The sequence below is a fragment of the Balaenoptera physalus genome (assembly GCF_965194825.1).
Source record: "Balaenoptera physalus genome assembly, chromosome: 9".
NCBI lineage: Eukaryota > Metazoa > Chordata > Mammalia > Artiodactyla > Balaenopteridae > Balaenoptera > Balaenoptera physalus.
Genome location: NC_138888.1, coordinates 32721941 through 32743571, shown reverse-complemented (window position 1 = coordinate 32743571; position 21631 = coordinate 32721941). Strand labels below are relative to the sequence as shown.

Here is a 21631-nt window from a genome sequence, read left to right as displayed (position 1 = left end):
CCCTTCAAATATTTTCTTGGGTCCTTTCTCCCTCTCTTCTCCTTTGGGGACCCCTATAATGTGAATGTTGTTGCGTTTAATGTTGTCCCAGAGGTCTCTTAGGCTGTCTTCATTTCTTTCCATTCTTTTTACTTTATTCTGTTCCACAGCAGTGAATTCCGCCATTCTGTCTTCCAGGTCACTTATCTGTTCTTCTGCCTCAGTTATTCTGCTCTTGATTCCTTCTAGTATATTTTTCATTTCAGTTATTGTATTGTTCATCTCTGTTTGTTCTTTAATTCTTCTAGGTGTTTGCTCTTTAATTCTTCTAGGTCTTTGTTAAACGTTTCTTGCATCTTCTCGATCTTTGCCTCCATTTTTTTCCCGAGGTCCTGGATCATCTTCACTGTCATTATTCTGAATTCTTTTTCTGGAAGGTTGCCTATGTCCACTTCATTTAGTTATTTTTCTGGGGTTTAATTTTGTTCCTTCATCTGGTATGTAGTCTTTTGCCTTTTCATTTTGTCTGTCTTTCTGTGAATGTGGTTTTCGTTCCCCAGGCTGCAGAATTATAGTTCTTCTTGCTTCTGCTGTCTGCCCTCTGGTGGATGAGGCTATCTAAGAGGCTTGTGCAAGCTTCCTGATGGGTGGGACTGGTGATGGGTAGAGCTGAGTGTTGCTCTGGTGGGCCGAGCTCAGTAAAACTTTAATATGCTTGTCTGCTGATGGGTGGGGCTGGGTTCCCTCCCTGCTGGTTGTTTGGCCTGAGGCGACCCAGCACTGGAGCCTACCCTGCTCTTTGGTGGGGCTAATGGTGGACTCTGGACGTGCTCACGCCAAGGAGTAGTTCCCAGAACTTCTGCTGCCAGTGTCTTTGTCCTCACAGTGAGCCACAGCCACCCCCCACCTCTGCAGGAGACCCTCCAGCACTAGCAGGTAGTTCTGGTTCAGTCTCCTATGGGGTCACTGCTCCTTCCTCTGGGTCCCTATGTGCACACTACTTTGTGTGTGCCCTCCAAGTGTGGAGTCTCTGTTTCCCCCCGTCCTGTTGAAGTCCTGCAGTCAAATCCCGCTAACCTTCCAAGTCTTGATTCTCTAGGAATTACTCCTCCCGTTGCCAGACCCCCAGGTTGGGAAGACTGACATGGGTCTCAGAGCCTTCACTCCAGTGGGTGGACTTCTGTGGTATAAGTATTCTGCAGTCTGTGAGTCACCCACCCAGTGGTTATGGGATTTGATTTTATTGTGATTGCACCCCTCCTACCATCTCATTGTGGCTTCTCCTTTGTCTTTGGATGTGGGGTATCTTTTTTGGTGAGTTCCATTGTCTTCCTGTAGATGATTGTTCAGCAGTTAGTTGTGCTTCCAGTGCTCTCGCAAGAGGGAGTGAGAGTACGTCCTTCTACTCTGCCATCTTGAACCAATCTCCTCCTTCCACTCTCTCTTAAACCCCCTCTATTCAGGCTTTTGCCCTTTCCCATTCCCAGCTCCACCAAAACAGCTCTTTTCAAGTATACTAATGACATTTATGTTGGTAAATCCAGTGGTCAGTTCTTGTTTGTCTCTTCTTTGACCTAGCAGTAACATTTGACCTAATCGATTTCATCTTTCTTTCTCTCTCTTACTTTACTAGTCATTCTTTCTTGGACTTCTTTGTCTCTTCTCTTCTCTTTTCTGTTCTCTGTACTCATTTTCTGGATGGTCGCATCTCTGCTCATGGCTTTAAATACAATCCCAAATGCTGATGACTCCTAAGTATGTGTTTTTAGCCTTGATCTTGCCCTTGAACTTCAAATTTTTGTGCTCATTATCTACTTCTTGACCTGTTTATTAAACATGTTAGTAACAGAACTCTTAACTCACTGTTTGGAATGTCAGGCTGTGCTTGCATTCTTCCTGTCTCAAAAAACGGTAGGTATACTCTCTAGTGGCCATGCCCAAAACCTTGCAAATGTCCTGGACTTCCCTTCACTCACACTCACACAAATTTATTACCTTTTAATTTTTGCTATTTTTGAAGTTGTGGAATATAACACAATTTGTGTGGGAACAAAAACTATTTCCCTGGTATCAAGTTCATACGATATGTATCTGATAAAAATCTACTTGGTACTAATACATTGGAAGAGTGAAAAATCCTTTGGTATAGCAAATATTTTTTTCAAATTAGATAGATTGTAAAAAATAGAACTCTGTATAAGGTGTTCACAATCTCTAACATTTTTGAACTTTTACTAGTATTTGAGAATTTATCCTGATAATTACGATTTTTAAATTTATATAACCTACAGGTGTGAAGCCTCTAGCCCACACATTCATCCAGTTGGTTGGTGTAAAGAACATCGAAGAACCCTTATTACTCCTCCAGGTTTGTGTTGATTGTGGGTCTACTGTTTGTTATGTCAATTTGAGTTTATTTTCATGTGCTGAAGAACAGATTCTGTGTCTTCATCATAAGGCAATGAGTTTTTGAGCATATCACTAATGTGCCGTGACTGCTGCTTATATGAAATGACGGGGTGGTTAGCTAACACAGAGCATCACTGTGGTATATGTGGTTGCTTGTGGATACTCCTGTGAGTGATGAAGACTGTCATTATCACAGGGAAAGGATGCCTCCTTGGTTTGTTAGGAGCTGTTGTGTGGTTGTTGCCTGCAGCATGTAAGCATAAAGACTCAGCTTGGAGCTTCAAATACTTGTCTTATTCCATTCTACCAGCTGGTGTCAGTTTTAGGCTTGTCCCCAGTTCCTTGATACTGCCTCTCAGTTAGTACCTGATCTTTTACTCACTCAGGGCACCAACCATTCCTGTGATGGGAGAGGCGAGTCCCTTCCACTTTCTGAGTTTTCTCCCATGTTCACAGATAAAAGCTCCTGTCCTTTACTGATTTACAGAGCTGTTTTGAAGGTGAAAGAGCATTTACATAAACTGTAAAGTGTTAAAGCAAGGTATTAATGGTTTTGTGGCCCAAAATGGTTTTGTGTTGCTGCCTGGAAGATTTCTCCCATTCAGTCCTCCTGAGTCCTGTGGCTTATGTCATATTAGGAGCCGTGAATAGTGATTGCCACTATCACCATCTAAATTGCTGTGAGGATTCTTTTGGATTTCCCAGTTTGATAATGATCTTTTTTTTTCTTATCATCGTTTTTGTCATCATCAGGGATCCAGTAAATAAACAGGACCAGTGACCAACAGGTTCCTGGCTGTGTCTTCACAGCACTGGGTTAGGTACCCTGGGAAGGGGTGGTGTGAGGCATTATTAGTGACTTCTGATGTGAGGCAGATTACCAAGTCTTCTGTCTCCTTTCATGGACTTTTATAATTCAGTAGAATGAACAGAGAAGTTGCAAGAACAGTAAGTGGCTCATCTATACCCTTGAACCAGAGACCCATTCAAGTTTGTCAGTTGTACCAGTGATGTCATTTATAGCCAAAGGATCAGGCATATTACTCAGTTGTCATATTTCTCTGGTCTCCTTCACTTGGCTCTGCTTGACTTTTATGACCGCCATATGCTTGAGAATTAATGACTACAGATTAGTCATTTTGTAGAATATTACTTAATTTGGGCATGATTGGTGCTTCCTCGTAATTAGACCCAGGGTATGCATTTTTGGCAGGAATATCACAGAAACAGTGCTGTGTTCTCATTGCATCCTCTCAGGTGGCACTTGATGTCCGTTTGTGTCATTACTGGTTGATTTTTACTAGTAGTTGATCAAGGTGGTAGTTACCAGGCTTCTTCACAGATGTCGTTTTTTTTTTCTCTCTGTAATTGATAAGTATTTGTGGGAGACACTTTGAGATTGTATAAATATCCTGCACTTCATTCCCATGTCACTCACTAATTTTAGCATCTGTTGATATTTCTAGTGTGAATTATTATTCTGACAGTTGCTAAATGGTAATTTTTCTGATTTCATCATTCCTTGTACATAATTAGTTGACATTCTTCTGCAAAGAATAGTTTTCTCATCTTCCTATTTATCATTCAGCTTATTTATATCAGCATGGACCCATACATTACTATTGTCATCAATGGGTTATAATCCATTACTACAGTACCTTATTTATTTTTATGGCCAGATTTTCTCAGATTTGGCCAGTGGGAGCCCCTTTAAGCTGATTTCTATGTCCTTTTGACATGTTTTTTTTTATCATTTTTTGGAGAATTTCCTATTTTCTGCTACAGCTAGGCTTATCTTGTGCTTTCCCTGACCCAACCCTGAAGTCACCCATTTCTCCCAGACTCCATGGTTCCTTTTCATAGAGAATGATATTTAGACACTAAGACCTAGACACTAGGTGTGCTTACTGCTACTGGACTAATGCTGCTTCCGGCCTCTTAGTAGACATAGGAAATATAGTTATGTAAACATATAAAAAATTTATGTGTATTTCTATATGCATTTGTAGATATTGAAAACCATGAATTTATACCATTAGCTTCAATTCACATCCAACACCACTGAATTCATTCTGGTTTTTCACTTTTCATATTTATACCTCTCTTTTTAGCCAGTGAGAAATCTGGCTTCTATTGTCTCCAGTATATTTACTTATTTTTTCAGTCCCCATAAAGGGGACTATATAAAGTAGCCAATTTCCTACCCTACTGGGCCAACATTAATTCCTACTCATGTCTTCCTACTGGGTTTTGGACTCTGGAGGAAACAAAAGAAGGGTGGGAGGGAGGAAGGATATTTGTTTTTAGACATTTTGTTAATACTGTTCCAGGATTTATTTTAACTTATTTGTTTGGCCTAACAATATGACTATGTGGAATATTTCACATATTGATATATATAAACGTGCCTCATTCTTTTTAATAAATGCTTTCTATTTTACACTTACTATATATATATATATATATTTTGCACATTTCTATATTGATGGTCATTTAACTGGTTTTTACATTTTCACATTTACAAACAATGATGCATTTTCTTTGTATACACATATGAAATTTTTCCTAGATTATTAGAAGTAAAATTGCTAGACTTTAAAGGGTATTTATGTTTGTGTGTATTTTGTGTTTTAAGACTATCCTTACCTGAGAATGCAAATTGTATATATTAAATTTTCATTTAAAAGTTAATAAAGACATCATGATCTAGATGAAAATGGTTTCATTATTACAAGTAGTTCTGAATGTGTAGCCAGTTTAAAGTTATTTTGTGTAATATGAACATAATTTTCTTCATTATAATGATAACAATATCTCATAATTTTATAGGTCGGTTTGTGGTTCTCACTATCATTTTGGTTAAACCTGATAGGATTTACTGTTTTTATTCTTAGGTTATCCAAATGTGAAACATTTTTCTTGGGATAAATACTTAGAAGAAACCAATTCTTTACCTGCTCCTGCAAGAGCTTTCAAAGTGGTGAGATATTATATTTTACAATATTTGATTAATTTGTGTTGATGATAGTGTTCAGTCATTGAAATTTAAGAACAGAAAGAGTATTGGTGAACAGGAATAGGAGAGAAACAGAAGACCAAAGAAGATGTTTCTGAATTTTTACAGTTTTGAAAGGCAAAATTGTTACTGGGGGTTTTGTCGTTGGCATCTAAAAAATACTTCCATTTTGGACTTTAAAGTCTCCTTGGAAAATACTTATATTTGAATTGGTTTGCAGTGAGTTGGTTGTACAGCACACTTCTGTTTTTCCAGCTAGATATTCTGAAAGACCAAACAGGAAGAGATATTGTTTTATAATGAAAATTATATTTGATGATCCCTTTGGGTTTGTTTATGGCAAGATGAGATGCTGGGCTTTTTTTTTTTTTTCTTTTATTGCTATAAATCAGCATGTTTGACTACCAAAATGCAAGGTCGTCTGTTTTTATAATAGTATCTTTCTAACTCTGGGTCATTGCTTCTTGCATATTAAGATTCAAAGTTAACCTCAGTTGTGTGCAAGGGAAGAATAAGAAATGAAATGTATTTTTAAATTTTTTAAATCTCATACATCTTTATAATTTGTATTTTCCCATGAATTTAAAGGAAAAGAAAGATATTTTAAATACTTGATTTTTTTTTAAAAAAATGTGAACAGTCTATCATGAAAAACATTTTTCTTTAATGGATCGTTTTGTGCATAAATTTCTAGGATGTTTAATGATAGAATTAATTAGTAGGCATGGACCCAAATACATAAGAAAAAAACATCAAAATTTTTGAGAGGAAAAACTATATTACATGAAGAAAAGCCATATCAAAGAATATGTATGATTCCATCTGAGAGTAAATTCAGGATTTATAAATGAGTAATGTTTAGAGTCATGTTATATTTATGGATTTTACCTGACTCTCTAACTTTAACATAGCCTCGTACAAAGAAGAGCTGCTTTGCACTTTGCTTTGAACTGGATAAAATTACATCAAGCTCAGTCTGCGTATCTAGTGTCACAGTGATATCAGAGAGAAAATTAAGATTTCTCTCGTTTGGCCTTTAGGTACCTTGCATTAATTGTTCTGCATCCTTTACATAATTTTCACACTTGATTTTCACAGTAACACTTTTATTACACCCATTAGCAATCACCTTGCCTTCTGCCCGTAAATTTTTCAGAGGCTGATGGGTTTTTGCTGAGTGTTGAGGTGTAGGTAGCTGTAGGTCCTCATTCTTGTTCTTAGTAGAGCAATTCCATCTTGCGTGTCTTGATTGCTAATTCTCTTCTTAAAAAGACATCTGTTGCTTTTTGGTCTCACTACCACCTCTAATCTCTGTGTCTCATCTTTGCCACTTGAAGGTTCTTCCCTCTTTTTTAAAAATAATTTTCATGTTTGTTGATTTTTGCCAAGGCACCTCCAACTAATGAGAAGAAACTCGTCATCCCTATGGCTAATCAAAAAAACCATAGTATTTTGAGTTTCATCTTAAGATCTTTGGCTTTCTGTTTGCTCCTGTGACTAGTTGCTCAGGCTGTTTCTATTGCCTGTGGGCTTGGCCATGTGATTTTGGATTATTTTTTCCATAGGGAGAGTGAGGTCGAAAGCCATTCTAGGAACTTGAGTTTGAAAGGCTAGTTCTCTTAATAGCTCATCTTTTTTTTTTTTAATTCTGTCTTTGTGACATAGAGCTCACCTTCCCTTCCTCTGAATCTCACTGTATAAAATTTTCTGTTATGGCAGAAACCTCCACATGGATTCCAGAAAAAAATGAAGCTTGAGGTCATAGACAAAAGAAATCCCATGTTTATTAGAGTAGCAACAGTTGCAGACACGGATGATCACCGAATAAAAGTAAGTGTTCTGTTGTGGTTTTGTTTTGTCTTTTTTTTTTTAACAAGACATCTTAGATGAAAACTTTAGCAGACATTTAATTTGTGAAGTCTGAGAATTAAATTAGTAAAGCCATAGAAATATGCAAATTAAGTGGCTGCGCACATCCTTGTGAGTCAGTATTTTTCCACTTTTTTACTTTACATAAGTTTTCTCTTTAATTATGACTGACTTTTAATATTTTAAGTATATATTTGGAGGAAAAAAGTAGATACATCATATTAAGGTAATCTATTCAGGAGAAGATATAATACTTCATTTTCCAGTAGTGTGTTCTTTTTTAAAAATATTTAAGGTCAGTGTTTTCTTATGGGGTATAGTGCATGTCGACTTTTCAGAATATCCTGCTTTTTCATATAGGACAAGTGAAGAGAAATATTTTTATAAATAAAGTCAGATTTTATTAGAGTTAGATTAATAAAAGTCAAGTACCTCTCATAAAGTAAACAAACGTATAAGAAGATGGGTTCAGTCCATGTCCAAATGCGATAGAGTGAAGTGTAGTAGCAGTTCTGGGTGAGGAGCTTCAGGCTGTCGTCTCTGTTTTTGGCTTCAGCATTAACTTCACTCTCAAACCAGAATGATGTGCATTCTACTTACCTCACAGGATCATTTAGAGTTCCTGTTAAGAATAATACTAGTTATGATAGCAGCAAGACATTAGATTTACATGGAGTTTTACAGGGTAGGAGTATTCCTCCATTATCTGATATTTGTGGTGATAGCAGTGTGGGAGATTTATGTTATTGTTATTACTTTATCAATGAGGCTGAGGCGCAGAATAAATTACTTATTAATTATGGGCAGTGGCAGAACTAAGTCACGGACCTAAGCTATAGGAGTCTAAGTTCATGTTCTTTAAATAATAAATAATAAATCAGATCTTCATGTATCTCTAATGAGATAATATATAGGAAAATAAATTATAAATAACATGAAAATCCTGTACAAATGTAGTATTTCCATAAAATAGAACTTTTAGCATTTAATTCACTATTTTTAAGATTGCGTAATCATATAACATTTTAGAAAATTTTATAAGTAATAGAAGACCTGTGTTAATCTTTTTCAAGTGTGTTTTCTTGTTAGTTTTCCTTAGAAATGTAGAATTAAGTAATACATTATTTTTATAAATCAAATTGGTCAGAATTGAAAAAAGAAGTGTTTTGGCTTGGGTGCAGAAAGTTTATTCCCATATACAGCTAGTCAAAGTATAAAGTGTCTCAGCCTTTCTGGAGAGCAGTTTGGTGATAGGCATCAAAAGTCTTAGAATGTTGTTTACCCTTTAATTCAGGAATTTCAGTCCTAGGAATTTATGTTAAAGGAATAACCAAAAGGAATATGCAAAGATAAAAGCTGCAAGGAGGATATAACAGAGCCAGTGGTTTATGGTATTTAACATTGGGAATAAGCAGAGTGGGAGATGGGTAAAAATAAATGACTATACGTCTACATGCTTTTTCATATTTTAGAAGAATATTTAATTTTGGCAAGTGAGAAATTCGGGTTTAATACTATATATAATGTCTGGTATTGTCTTTTAAAAGAATATATATATGTATGTGTATATATATGTGTGTGTGTGTGTGTGTATATATATATATATATATTTATATATATATATATATATATATATATATATATACACACACCCATACATAAGCAGTTATGGAAATAAACAAAGCAAAATAATGACAGTGATTTTCTGTTAAGATTATAAGTGATTAGGTTTTTCTTTTTAATTACCTGGTTTCAGGAACACATATTACTTTTGTGATTTTGGTCCAGAGGGGTCAAATACTCTAAAGTGGATGGTTCAGTTAGTTAATGAGAAAAGCAGCTCTTTTTGCTTCTGGCTGAATTCTCTTTCCAGTACAACATCCAGGTCAGTCTTTAATACACAAAAAAGAACTGGCTAATGAGGTATATAGTTGACAATCATCTTTTATAATTACTGGAATGAATTTCATAGCTAAACATAAACCAGTGGACAAATATCTGTTTTTTTATGAAGTCCACAAAAGGTTAGTGAACAGGTGACAGTAACTCAATCTGAGGATTCATCAGAGACTTGTGAAAATACAGGACACTTTCAACAGTAGAAGTTTTTCTAATAATATGGGAGATGATATAGCAAGAACGCTTATTTTTTCTTTTTCAGGAAGGACAAGAAAGCAGAAAATAGAGATGAAGTCATTAGTGTAGTGTAATATTTTAAGTTTCTCAAGGATAAAAATCAACTCTTAAGTTAAATAAAATCAACTTTTTAAGTTATGTAATACATAATATTTCACACTGAGTTATTACAGTTAAATTTTTTTAAACCTAGTATATTTTGCTGTTGAAGAAAAATGACAAGAATATTTTTGCTCGTCTTTTATGTTTTTGTGACAGAACGTAAGGTTGTTCTGCCCTCTCCATCCCCACCACCAGGTCTGGTTCCCCAGAGGCAAGAACTTTCAACTCTTTTGGCTGTTGCTTATGACATTTGATCTGCAGTTTAAAAAAATAATAGCTGCATTCTGCTGTTTCTGAATCCATCAATTTTAAATATATTTATTTCCTTCCTCTTTTGGTAGTTCAGGATTTAGATCTTGTCATCCTTCCCTTCCCCTTATCCTTTCAGTAATTATTTCACAGTGTTTGTTCTTTTTTTTTTTTTACTCTTCCATGTTTATTGTCGTAAACAAATCTTGTTCACTGCTGAGCAGAGGAGTCTTTTTCTTATGATACTTGGTTTTTCCTAGAGTCAGTAATTAATTTGTATTTTGATTTTAAATTGTCTGTGTTCTTACTAGATTTTAACAAATGCTCCAATAAATCTGACAAGTCTTTTGGTCGAAAAGCTCAAGTGTATTTTTGAATCTTGCACCTATATCTTTCTTTTTTTCCTGGACCCTTCTTCCCACAGCTTAACAGCCACCGATTCTGATCAGCATGGTTACTCTCTCAGCCTCACACACAGCTTTCATCCTGAGACGCCTCTTTGCCAACACACTATATTGTATATTCATTTTTCCTGAGTCTCCTGCTTTGTATTTCTTTGTATACTCTCTTACCTTGCTGAAACAAATTTTTTGTAACTTACTGAGGAAGGATGTATGAAAGGCATATTTTTCGACTCTTTGCATATCTGAACATGTCAATATACTGGCCTTTCATTTGATTCATACTGTGATGGGGTAGAGAATCATTTCCCCTCAGAAACTACAAGCATTGTTCTGCTGTCTTCCCACATCGTGTTGGTTTTTGAGACATCCAAGGCCATTGGGTTCCTTCTCTCTGGGTGATGTACCTTTTCTCTCTGGAAACTCTCAAGACCATCTTTGTCCCTGATATTCTGATGTTTTGTGGTGACGTGCCTTGGTGTGAGGGTCTTTTTTCATTTATCATGCAGGGCACTAATACCCTTTCACTGTGGAGTTTCATATCCTTTGGTTTTTAGAAATGTTCTTACATTATTGCTTTGATGACTTCCTTCTCTCTCACTGTTCTCTTTTGCAAGTCCTGCTACTCTGGTATTAAACCTCTGGGATGGACCCCCTAATTTTCTTACATTTTCTTTCTTATGCTTCTCTGATTTTTTTTTCTACTTGTTTAGAGATATCCACTCTATTTTTTAAATCCTGTATTACATTTTTAATTACAACTATGTTTTTTTTAAATTTTCAAGAGTTTTTTCTTATTTTCTAGTCTTCTCCCTTCCCCCCTTTCAAAATGGCATCCTCTTTTTATTTCCTGAAGCAATATTGTTTCTTATCTGAGGACACCAGTGATAGTTTTCCTTCTGCTTCCTTTTATTTTCTCTAAATTCCTCTTTGAGTTAGTTTGCCTTCTGCTTTCACATTAGAGCCTCTCTTCAAATGTCAAGTCCTTGATTGGCTATTCACAGTAAGAAAAGGCGCTCAACATTAGTTGTTTTTAGTCAATAAGGTGGGCGTTATTGGCTGTTGGGCTTCATGTGGGAAAAGAGAGCAGAGAGCCAGCTTTTTCATAGGGAGGTCCCCATTCTTCAGCATCTGGGTTCTTGGTCTAGAGTCTTTGTGTTTCTTCTAGTCTCCTCCCTAGGGAGGGGCAAACTTGGTGGCCGCTGTGTGAGGCAGGGAGAAGGATGGGGTTGGAGGATATAGGCTCTCACTCAGTCCCTGTGCTTTCTGTCTGGCCCGTCACCATTGTCCTGGAGTTTAAAACCTCCATGCTTGTGTCTCTAGAAAGTAAACCTCTACTCTTGCAGGGTTGCTGAAGCGGCGGTTACTTTGGTGGGTGGCATAGAGGATCAGACCTAGAGGTCTAACCACTCCATATTCAGAGTTTGAGCCAATGCTGTCATTTTCCAGACCTCCTCACATACCTGCTGCCTCCATACTGAGTCCTTCTGGGTTCTGCACTGTGAGCCAGTTCACTCTGGGCCTGCATTCCCTCTCTAGGCATCTGGGCTGCAACCCACCCACTCTCTGCCAGTGGGTCAGCACTCCCTCATCTGCTTCTGCCCTCCACATACATCGTCGCCACTTCTCACCTATCAGCTACTTTCCTTCTCCATTTGTCCTTCTGGGTTTATACCTTTTCAAACATAACTTTCATTTCAGAAGAGAGCAGAAATAAGCACCTGGGTCTAAAATGTGTTTTACTGAGTTGCCTTTCACCTGAACAGAAAATACAACCAAATCATTTTTTTTTAAAAAGAAATAGTGTGCTTTCTAAAAATATTATCTGCCTTAATCTTGAAATTTTCAATAACGAGTATTAACTTTTTATAAAGGGTCCAAATTACACTCCTAGGTTAAAAAATGTATTCAGTTTTCTAAACTATAATTTTAAATATGTGTAAGTTAAATCATCTGTACTATGCTTTGATACGTAATAGTCTGTTTTCTTTAGAATTTTAATTAAATTCAGCCTTGTTGCTGAGTTGCTTTTATGTTTAACTGTTTTTATACTGGGACATTTCTATTTTAAATATTTTTGGATGTCTTTTTATGTTCTGTACAATGTTTAAATATTTTGTGTGGTATGTTTGTTTATCTTCCTCTCTTGCTCTTTGTCAGGCATTTGATTTCATTTCAATATAGGACCCAGCAAGAGAAAAGCTATCAGTTACCATTACTAGAATGTCTGATTTTTTGTTTGTTTAAAGCCTCTTAATGTGCCAGGGACTGAAGTAGTAAAGATGAAATGAAATTATATAAACTTTAATAAATTTATTTCATCTGGGCTTCCAGAGTAAGAATATTAATTAGGGTTAATATTAATTTTGTATATATTATTAATGTTCACATAATTTCAGATAGCAGTTTTTTAATTGAAGTATACTTGACTTACAATATTTTATTAGTTTCAGGTGTACAGTGTAGTGATTCAGTATTTTTGCAGATTATACTCCATTAAAAGTTATTACAAGTAATGGCTATAATTCCCTGTGCTGTACAATATATCCTTGTTGCTTATCTATTTTATACATAGTAGTTTGCATCTGTTAATCCCATACCCCTAATTTGTTCTTTCCCCCTTCTCTCTCCCCTCTGGTAACCACTAGTTTGCTTTCTATATCTGTGGGTATCTTTCTGTTTTGCATATATATTCATTTGTATTATTTTTTAGATTCCACATATAAATGATTAGGTAGCAGTTTTTAAGTGCATTTGCGACTTAGAGAATTGTATTGTTACCTCTGTTCATAATATCTAAATTAAATTTTAACGCTGAAATTTAACCTTAAAGTACTAAGATTCTCCCGATTGCCGGCCAACCTAGTTTGTAGGAGATGTTAGACTTATTTACAGTAACTAAGGTATATCTGTCATCTAAGATAGATGACTTTTCATTGCCAAACTGAGATGTCAGTTTTAATGAAAAGTAGGAAGGGGTTATGGTATCACCAGATATAGTAGCCCCAACATATTCTTGAAGGTATATGGGAGGAAATTTTTAAAAGAACCCTATTATTTATGATGATATTAAGATTTTTGGAGTCCATATTGCTGTACAGTAGTGTCCTGTTTAGTATCAGTGGGACTCAATTCTGAGTGCACAGCAGAGTTACTTAGAAGTTAAGTAAACATATAGGTGCACAGAACCCAAGCTATACCTATAAGTTCAGAACCTCCTTGGTGGGCTCAGCCATTTTTGTATTTTTTTTTCTTCTTCTTTTCAATAATCATGAGTAATTCTAGTGTATATCCAGGTTGGAGAACCACTGACTTGTTAGGATTGAGTTTGTTTGCTATATGAAGATAGCTAAATTTTGTAAAATTTAACAAATGGAACATGAGTTACGGGAACATTGATTCCAGTAAAGAAGAAGTGAAATTCAGGAATAGCAAGATGAGAAAACATAAGAGTTTCGTGTATCCAGTAAAATAGAGCATTATCACTTGATGATTAGTTGAGAATTAGAATACCTAAAACTTAACTATAATGCTGTGAATTATGACTGCTCACTTACTGGTGGCATTGATAGCATAAACTTTAGAAAATTACTATGAATATCATTCTGTGTTATTTGAACATTATTTTTGATCAGAGGAAAGGAAAGGGTTGTTTCAAGTTAAACAACTTTCTTTAAGTGCTGCTTTTATATGCAGTGTATGTGAATGATGAACAAGTTTATTTTGGATCCATGAATTTTAGCCTCTTACTCCTCCTAACTAGCTCTGTGATCTTTTCTCCTCTTTAAAATATTATCCATGATTTCTTGCAGGTGTGGAATTCTGTGGGATTTAATTCTAGGATTAATTAATTTCTAAGCTTGAGAAAGTAGAGTCATTGCAATGGACATTATATTGAACCCATATATACATACCTTAATAACTCTGTACTATTCCATCACATAAATATACCATAATTTATTTAACCAGTCTCCTGATGGTAGACACTCTGGTTGCTTTCGACTACAACAATGAGTTGAGTTATTTAGATTATCAAGTCAAAGATGATATATTTTAACTGTTGATCCATTATTGCCAAATAACTCTCCAGAAATATCTCACCAGTCAAGACTCCTGTCAATGGTCTATGAGAACGTCCATTTATTCTCATACTTACAGCTCTAGAAGTCACCAAAATGGAATATTTTGGCAGGTTGAAAGGAGAAGAATTTCATCCTGTGATTTTAATTTGTAGTTTTTTAGTTATAAGTGAAATTGATTTGTCTTTTCACGTGTTTACTAACAAGTTATTTTCTTGTTTATGAGCCATTTGTATCTTTTCCATCTTTTCTGTTAGATTTTTCATCTTTTTATACTGATATATGGTGTTTTTACAAATTAAGGAACGAAGTACTTTGTCACATGTTAACAGATGTGTTTTTCAGGTTTCTTTTGGGTTTTCCATCTTGCCAGCAGCAATATTTGCCATTGTGAAGATTTAAATTTTGATGTACTCGAATTGATCCATCTTTTCTTTTATGGCTTTTGAGTTTGGTGTCTTGCTTACAAAGGCTACTGCACTCCAAGATAAATATATTAATGTATGCTTTCTTCTAGAACTTTTATTCAGTTTTCAATGTTTGGATTTTTTTATCCATCTGGCATCTATTGTGTTTTTAGTAGTAAGAGATTCATAGACTTTAAGAAGGAAATCTAGCTGGCAAACTTGATCTAAAATAAAATATAACATTTTAGTATATCCTTTCCTTCTAAAAGATAAAAAATATGTGATACTTGAAAGATATGTAGCTGATCCTTAGTAACCATGCCTGAAAGACTAACTGCCCTTTTACATGGTGGCCAATAAAGTTGGTAGCCCTGACCACTCTGTAAAATCTCTTTGAGAGATATTGTAATTATTTATGAGAAAAAATATTTTAAAATGCATTTGATGGAGGCATATTTTGTAAATTGGGTGTCCATCCACTGAATTTTTTAAAGTCTTTTTTAGCATAATTCTAGGAGACTTGACGTTTATATGAAAGGTCTTGCCTCTCTATTCTCCCTTCCTCCTCCCTCCCTTCCCTGATTTATTCATTACTCAATAATATTTATTGGGTGTTTAGTGTTGCTCATATGAAGATGTTAGGTACTCAAACTGCTTATAGTAGTGAGAGATACATGTAATATGTCTGTAGAAGTATTACCCAAAAAGTGCCCTTGGCAAGACATTTAATTATGGTTAGATAATATGTCGAAGGTAGTTCAGCAGTACCTCTTTTCTCATACTGGGATGAAGTAATTTGAATAATTAAAATAATTTATCTGGATATTAAATGTACTATATAAGTTAGAAGAGAATGAAGATGGTTATGGTGGGCAAAACTTTTACTGTAGGAATTCTCGTGACCTAAATTATACTATTAATTTCTTTTTGTTATCCAGGTTCACTTTGATGGCTGGAATAGTTGCTATGATTACTGGATAGATGCAGATTCTCCTGATATTCACCCCGTCGGTTGGTGTTCAAAAACCGGGCATCCTCTTCAGCCTCCTTTGAGTAAGAGACACAGTGATAACCTAAAGAAATGTTTCCATTTTCTTGTGTAGTGTGCTTAATATTTTCTTTTCCTCTACCTTCTCGTTCTATTGGATTGGCCAAAAAGTGCCTTCAGTTTTTAAGTAAAAATAAAAGACACATTCTTCATTTTCACCAAGAACTTTATTGACAACATATTCACCCTTTTTTTCCACTGCCTTCTGCCATTTTTCAGGCAATTTCATAATTCAGTCTTTCCAAAACTTAATTATCTTTTTGAGCAAAGAACTGTTCCAGGTGCCTTTTACAGTCTTCCAGGAAATTGAAATTTTTTCCATTAAGAGAATTTTGTAAAGACCTAAAAAATGGAAATCCAAAGGTGCAATGTCTGGTGAATACAGCAGATGAATCAGAACTTCCCAGCCAAGATGTAACAGTTTTTGCCTGGTCATCAAAGAAACATGCGGTCTTGCGCTATCCTGATGGAAGATTGTGTTTTCTGTTGACTAATTCTGGATGCTTTTCATCGAGTGCTGCTTTCAGTTGGTCTAACTGGGGGCAGTACTTGTCGAAATTAATCATTTGGTTTTCCAGAAGGAGCTCATAATAGAGGAGTCCCTTCCAACCCCACCATATACACAACATCACCTTCTTTGGATGAAGACTGGCCCTTGGTGTGGTTGGTGGTGGTTCATTTCGCTTGCCCCACGATCTCTTCCGTTCCACATTATTGTACAGTATCCACTTTTCATCACCTATCACAGTTTGTTTTAAAAACGGAATGTTTTCATTACGTTTAAGAAGAGAATCACATGCAGAAATATGGTCAAGAAGGTTTTTTTCGCTTAACTTACGTGGAACCCAAACATCAAAGCGATAAACATAACGAAGCTGGTGCAAATGATTTTCAGCGCTTGATTTGATAGTTGATATTTTGGATATGTCAGCTATCTCCCACCTGGTATAATGTTGATTGTTCTCAATTAATGTCTCGATTTGATCGCTGTCAGCTTCAACTGGTCTCATGGAGCATCGTCTAGTGAGAAATCTCCAGCCCGAAACTTCACAAACCACTTTTGACATGTTCAATCAGTCACAGCACTTTCTCCATACACTGCACAAATCTTTTTTTGCATTTTGGTTGCGCTTTACCTTTCTTGAAATAATAAAGCATAATATGCCAAAAATGTTGCTTTTTTTCTTCCATCTTCAGTATTAAAATGGCTACACAAAAATTCACCAATTCTGATAAGTCTTTTTTTAAATGCATGCTAATATGACAGCTGTCACATAAAATCTAACAAAATTGTTTTGAAATAAGTTAAAGACAACTAAGTACTACTAGAACCATCTTATGGGAAAAACTGAACAAATACTTCTCTACTGTACATTTCTTCTTTGGTTAATCCTTTTGCCTCTTACTGCATTTTTAGTTACCTGATAGTCAAAAATACATAAAAGAAAAAATTTAATATTTGAAAAAGTAGAGTGTTTCTAGACTTTCTTTTATTTAACAGTATCATCATCTTTTAAAACTAGTACTAAATTTTGGAAGACAATTTGTCAGACTATCAAAATTTAATGTATCAATGTCAATATACTAATAGTGATTTAATATTGTAGTTTTGCAAAATAGTACCATTGGGAAAAACTGGGCAAAGTGTAGAAGGGATCTCCCTGTGTTTTATTACTTACAACTGCATGCAAAGCTGCAGTCACCTCAATAAAAATTTCAGTTAAATTCAATTTTTTTAAAAAGGTACACTGAGAACTTGACATACCAGATCTCAGTTTTGGAGGAAAATAAATACATTGTAGAAAGAAAAATGTAGCAAATACATTATTGTCAGGTTTCTTAAAAATTTAACATGCCTTCCCCACCTGGTGGCTTCACTTCTGGATGCCACATAGAAGCTACATAAGGGCACCAGAATGCACAGACATGGTATCGGTTACAGTATGTTTAAAATAATAAACCTTGGAAACAAATATTGGTTAACTAAATTATGGTGCACTCATGCTACAGCTACAATGCAACAGTCATAAAAATATTACTATTGAGATGGAAAGATTTATAAGACATGAAGTTAAAGACCAAAGAAGAATGTTTCAGAATCGTACATATCTATGTTGTGCTTTTTATGTGGCAAAATAAAACAAAACCAAAAACTTGATACATGTATATACACAAATGTAGATACATGTGGGAATGCTTGGAACATTTAGGAAGCTTACACATTAACATGATTAGTCAGGAAAAGGAATGAAATGTGAGGGGAGTTGCTTGAGGGGATCTGTAACTGTTCTTCTGTATTCTGGTGTATTCTCTGAAGTTTTCACAGTGTGCAGGTATTCATATATTAATTATGTTATTTACTTGATCAAAATGTTTAGAATCATCTCATTATTTTAGATTTCGGTATCTCTGGAATTTGTGAAATTTTGAAAGAGTGTTGGATCAAAGGTTACCATTTCACTATTGAAGTGTGAACAGAGTCCTAGGGGAAAACCTTTAGAAGTAGAGACTTTAAACATATTTTTAATTTTGTAGGACCTTCTTTTTCTGTTTATACATGTTTATTGAAAAATTGGATTTTTTTTCCCTATTCTGATCCAAGACATTTGACTCTTATAGCCTTAAATTTTTGCTTTTTTTTTTTTTTGTGGCTTTTTAATAGGCCCCTTAGAATTAATGGAAGCCTCGGAACACGGTGGATGCTCAACCCCAGGATGTAAAGGGATTGGCCATTTTAAGAGAGCGAGACACCTGGGCCCTCACAGGTATGTGGTGCTGCCACTCAGGTAGAGATTCCTTATGTGGTCAGAGGGTGCCTGTCCCTTGTATGTGGAAGATAATGATTTCTATGTATACTAAATAGATATTAACTAATTCTGCATTCAGATCCGTATGAAATGTGGTTACCATGGTGACCATGTAAAAATGAAGAGTCTATCTGTAGTTAAATTTGCCTGGGAAAGAATGCGTTCATGATTTTAAATAGATTTACTCTAGGTACTTGGCTTTTCTTGGCAACCTGATTAGTTTTATAGATACTGAACTTCTGAGATAGTCGTTTTGGGTTGACTATTAATGAGAAGAGGGCAGGCCTTGTTGAAGTATTTGTTTGGTAGAATATTCTATGATTGGGTGACAACAATTTGAATAACGAGAGGTGAGATTATTGTAGATTAGCAGCAAAGATCACAAAAGTCACAAATATAAATAGACAAACATCAGAATACATTGTCAAAAATAAAGAGTTTTTCAATATTTTTCTCTCACATCTAAGTAACTTAAAAGAAAGAGACCAAATTTGTACATTTGAAATTTGATGTATTGTTTAGGCAATTGGGGTCTTTGTGGACACGTTAAAATATTCCTGAAATAGTAAGAAATTTCTGTGATTTAACTGGGATTTTTAGAGGACAGAGGCATCACCTAATTCACGTACATATTAAAATAATAATTTGTCAGTATAAGTATTCTAACTGTATGTTAATTGGATGGCCCAGTAATAAAAATGATTCCTTGTTTACCTACTTTATACAGGTTGTGAATCTAGGTCTTTAAAAAATCTGAAGATTTCACTACCTGTTCCTCTAAGAATTAATAGGAATTGTTAAATTGGTGTGATTATTTTATCTTTATATAATTTCCTCTTTCTTAAATCTCTGCAGCCTCAAATGCTGCTTATCTTCCTTTTGCAACACTCCTGCCAAGTTTTTTTATGGGGTTCAGTGTGTTCCAGAGTAAAAGTCTGTGCATAGACAGAATAATGATTCCATTTGCAAATATCCATTTAAAAATCCTTTTCATGGCTTGTATGACTGCACACCAAAAGTTGTATGATTAAAGGGACATAAGAATACTGCATCTTAGAAGTGATTCAGTATTGGCAAGTGAAAGCAGCTGGATTACTCTTAGGCATTACAGTAGTATCTCCCTTACCCCCCTTATCCCTGTGGGAGATATGTTCCAAGATCCCCAGTGGATGCCTGAAACCTCAGATAGTACCGAACCCTATATGTACTATGTTTTTTCCTATACATACATACCTGTGATAAAATTTAATGTATAAATTAGGCAGAGTAAGAGATTGGCAACAATAATAATAAAATAGAACAATTATAACAATATATTATAATAAAAGTTATGTGAATGTGGTCTCTCTCTCTCTAAATAGCTCATTGTACAAATTTAATGCCTTTTCCATTTTAACTCAGTGCTTATTACACAATAACTTTCGCAGTTTGAGGTGCGACAGCAGTACTAACACGAATTTCTTTTTCTTTCTTCAAAATTTCACAGATAGAAGATTCGTTCTTACTGTAGAGTTTAGCAACCTCAGCATATGATTTTTTTCTTTCTTCGCGAGGTCGAGAACTGTCACTTTTTCACCTAAGGAAGCGCTTCACGGCTTCCCTTTGGGGTACCTGAATTGCCAGCCTCACTACTGTTGCACTTTGGGCTATTATTAAGTACAGTAAGGGTGACTTAACACAAGCACTGTGATACCTCGACAGTGGATCTGATAACCTAGGTGGCTACCAAGTGACTAACGGGCGGGATACACTGGACTAAGGGGTGATTTGCTCCCTGGCAGGTCAGAGTGGGACAGCGTGAGATTTCATCACGCTACTCAGAATGGCTCACAGTTTAAAACCTATGAATTGTTTACTTCTGGAATTTTTCGCTTAATATTTTCGTACCTTGGTTGACCTCAGATAAGTGAAACCACAGAAAGCAAAACCACGGATAGGAAGTGACTACTGTATATAAGTCCAAAAACTCATTAGTATGCTAAATTTCCATTATATATCTATAAATTCTTTCATTTAGTAAATATTGTTGAGCAGCGGGTTGTTTTTTTTTTTCAGTAAGATTTATTGAGCATTTGTTTACTCTCTCTGAGCTTTGCGCTAATTGTTTTACATGTATTGGATAACCTTCAAGCGACCCTATAATATAGAACTATTATTTCCTCCATTTTTTTGATGAAGCCACCATGGCACTCTAGAGGTTTTTCTAACTTGCCTACTTGACTGCTGGTGAGGGGGGAGCCAGGAATGGTGCCCAGTCTAACTGTGCCCTTGACCACCCCCCTCTCACTGACTCTCAGGGCACGGCTCCCTGAATTAGTCACAGATCCAGCCTTCAAAGAACTCAGGGACTAATGGACCTATAAAAGCTGTACATAATTTTATTAAAATATAAGATACAAAATAGTAACTAATATTGAAACTTTGACATATGTACCTCTCTACTGTACAACCCCAAGATGTTCATTGAACCAAAGGCAATTTGCTCAAATTATGAAGGAAAAAAAGAAATCTTAAAAATGGGTGAATACTGACATTATGTTTTTGAGGGTACAATGAAAAATTTACAAAGAATTTTTTTTTTTTTTGGTCTTCTGGGAAGAAAATCCACCTTGTAACAATGTCCATAATCTCTTTAGGAGAGCAGAGAGGTTTGCCTGTCACAGCAAGGTCTGTGGTGACAGCCCTGTCCCCTGCCTGATGGCACCAGCCATTCATTAAGACTGCCTTTCCCTAAGTGTGCTGTGGACCTCTGAGGGTCCTTCAGCTGGTCCACACCCATTTCACAAAGTTTCAGTGATTATCTCTGGAGTCTTTTTTTCAAAGATGAAGTGTTGTATTTGCTAAATGAAGGGAGAAATTATGGGGAGAATCATGAAAGATGTTATGGAGAAATGTGATCCAAAAAAAAAAAAATCTATCAGTATAATTGGAACCATAGTAGAGAATGACTCATTGTTTTCTGGAATGAGAGAGGAAGAAGTATACCTCATGGCTTAGAAGCCATGCATTGATAAAGAAGTTGTGTTCATTTCCTTGTCACGTTATCAGACATAACCGGCAGATCTGTGTATAACTCTGGGTCAGGGATTCGATCCAGAGAACTAGTGTCAGCTCCTGCCCGTGTCCTAT

General features: G+C 35.6%; 1 protein-coding gene across 9 annotated transcripts in view; it reads left to right on the top strand.

Annotated features, from left to right (window-relative positions):
• Positions 1-21631, top strand: part of L3MBTL3 (L3MBTL histone methyl-lysine binding protein 3) — a 125073-nt gene that overhangs the window by 66164 nt on the left and 37278 nt on the right. For all 9 annotated transcript variants that reach the window (XM_082474575.1, XM_082474574.1, XM_082474579.1 and 6 more), the window contains 5 exons: positions 2271-2347; positions 5283-5368; positions 7124-7234; positions 15586-15700; positions 18358-18460. In XM_082474575.1, coding sequence (XP_082330701.1) covers positions 2271-2347; positions 5283-5368; positions 7124-7234; positions 15586-15700; positions 18358-18460 — 492 coding nt within the window. The remainder of the gene's footprint in view (positions 1-2270; positions 2348-5282; positions 5369-7123; positions 7235-15585; positions 15701-18357; positions 18461-21631) is intronic.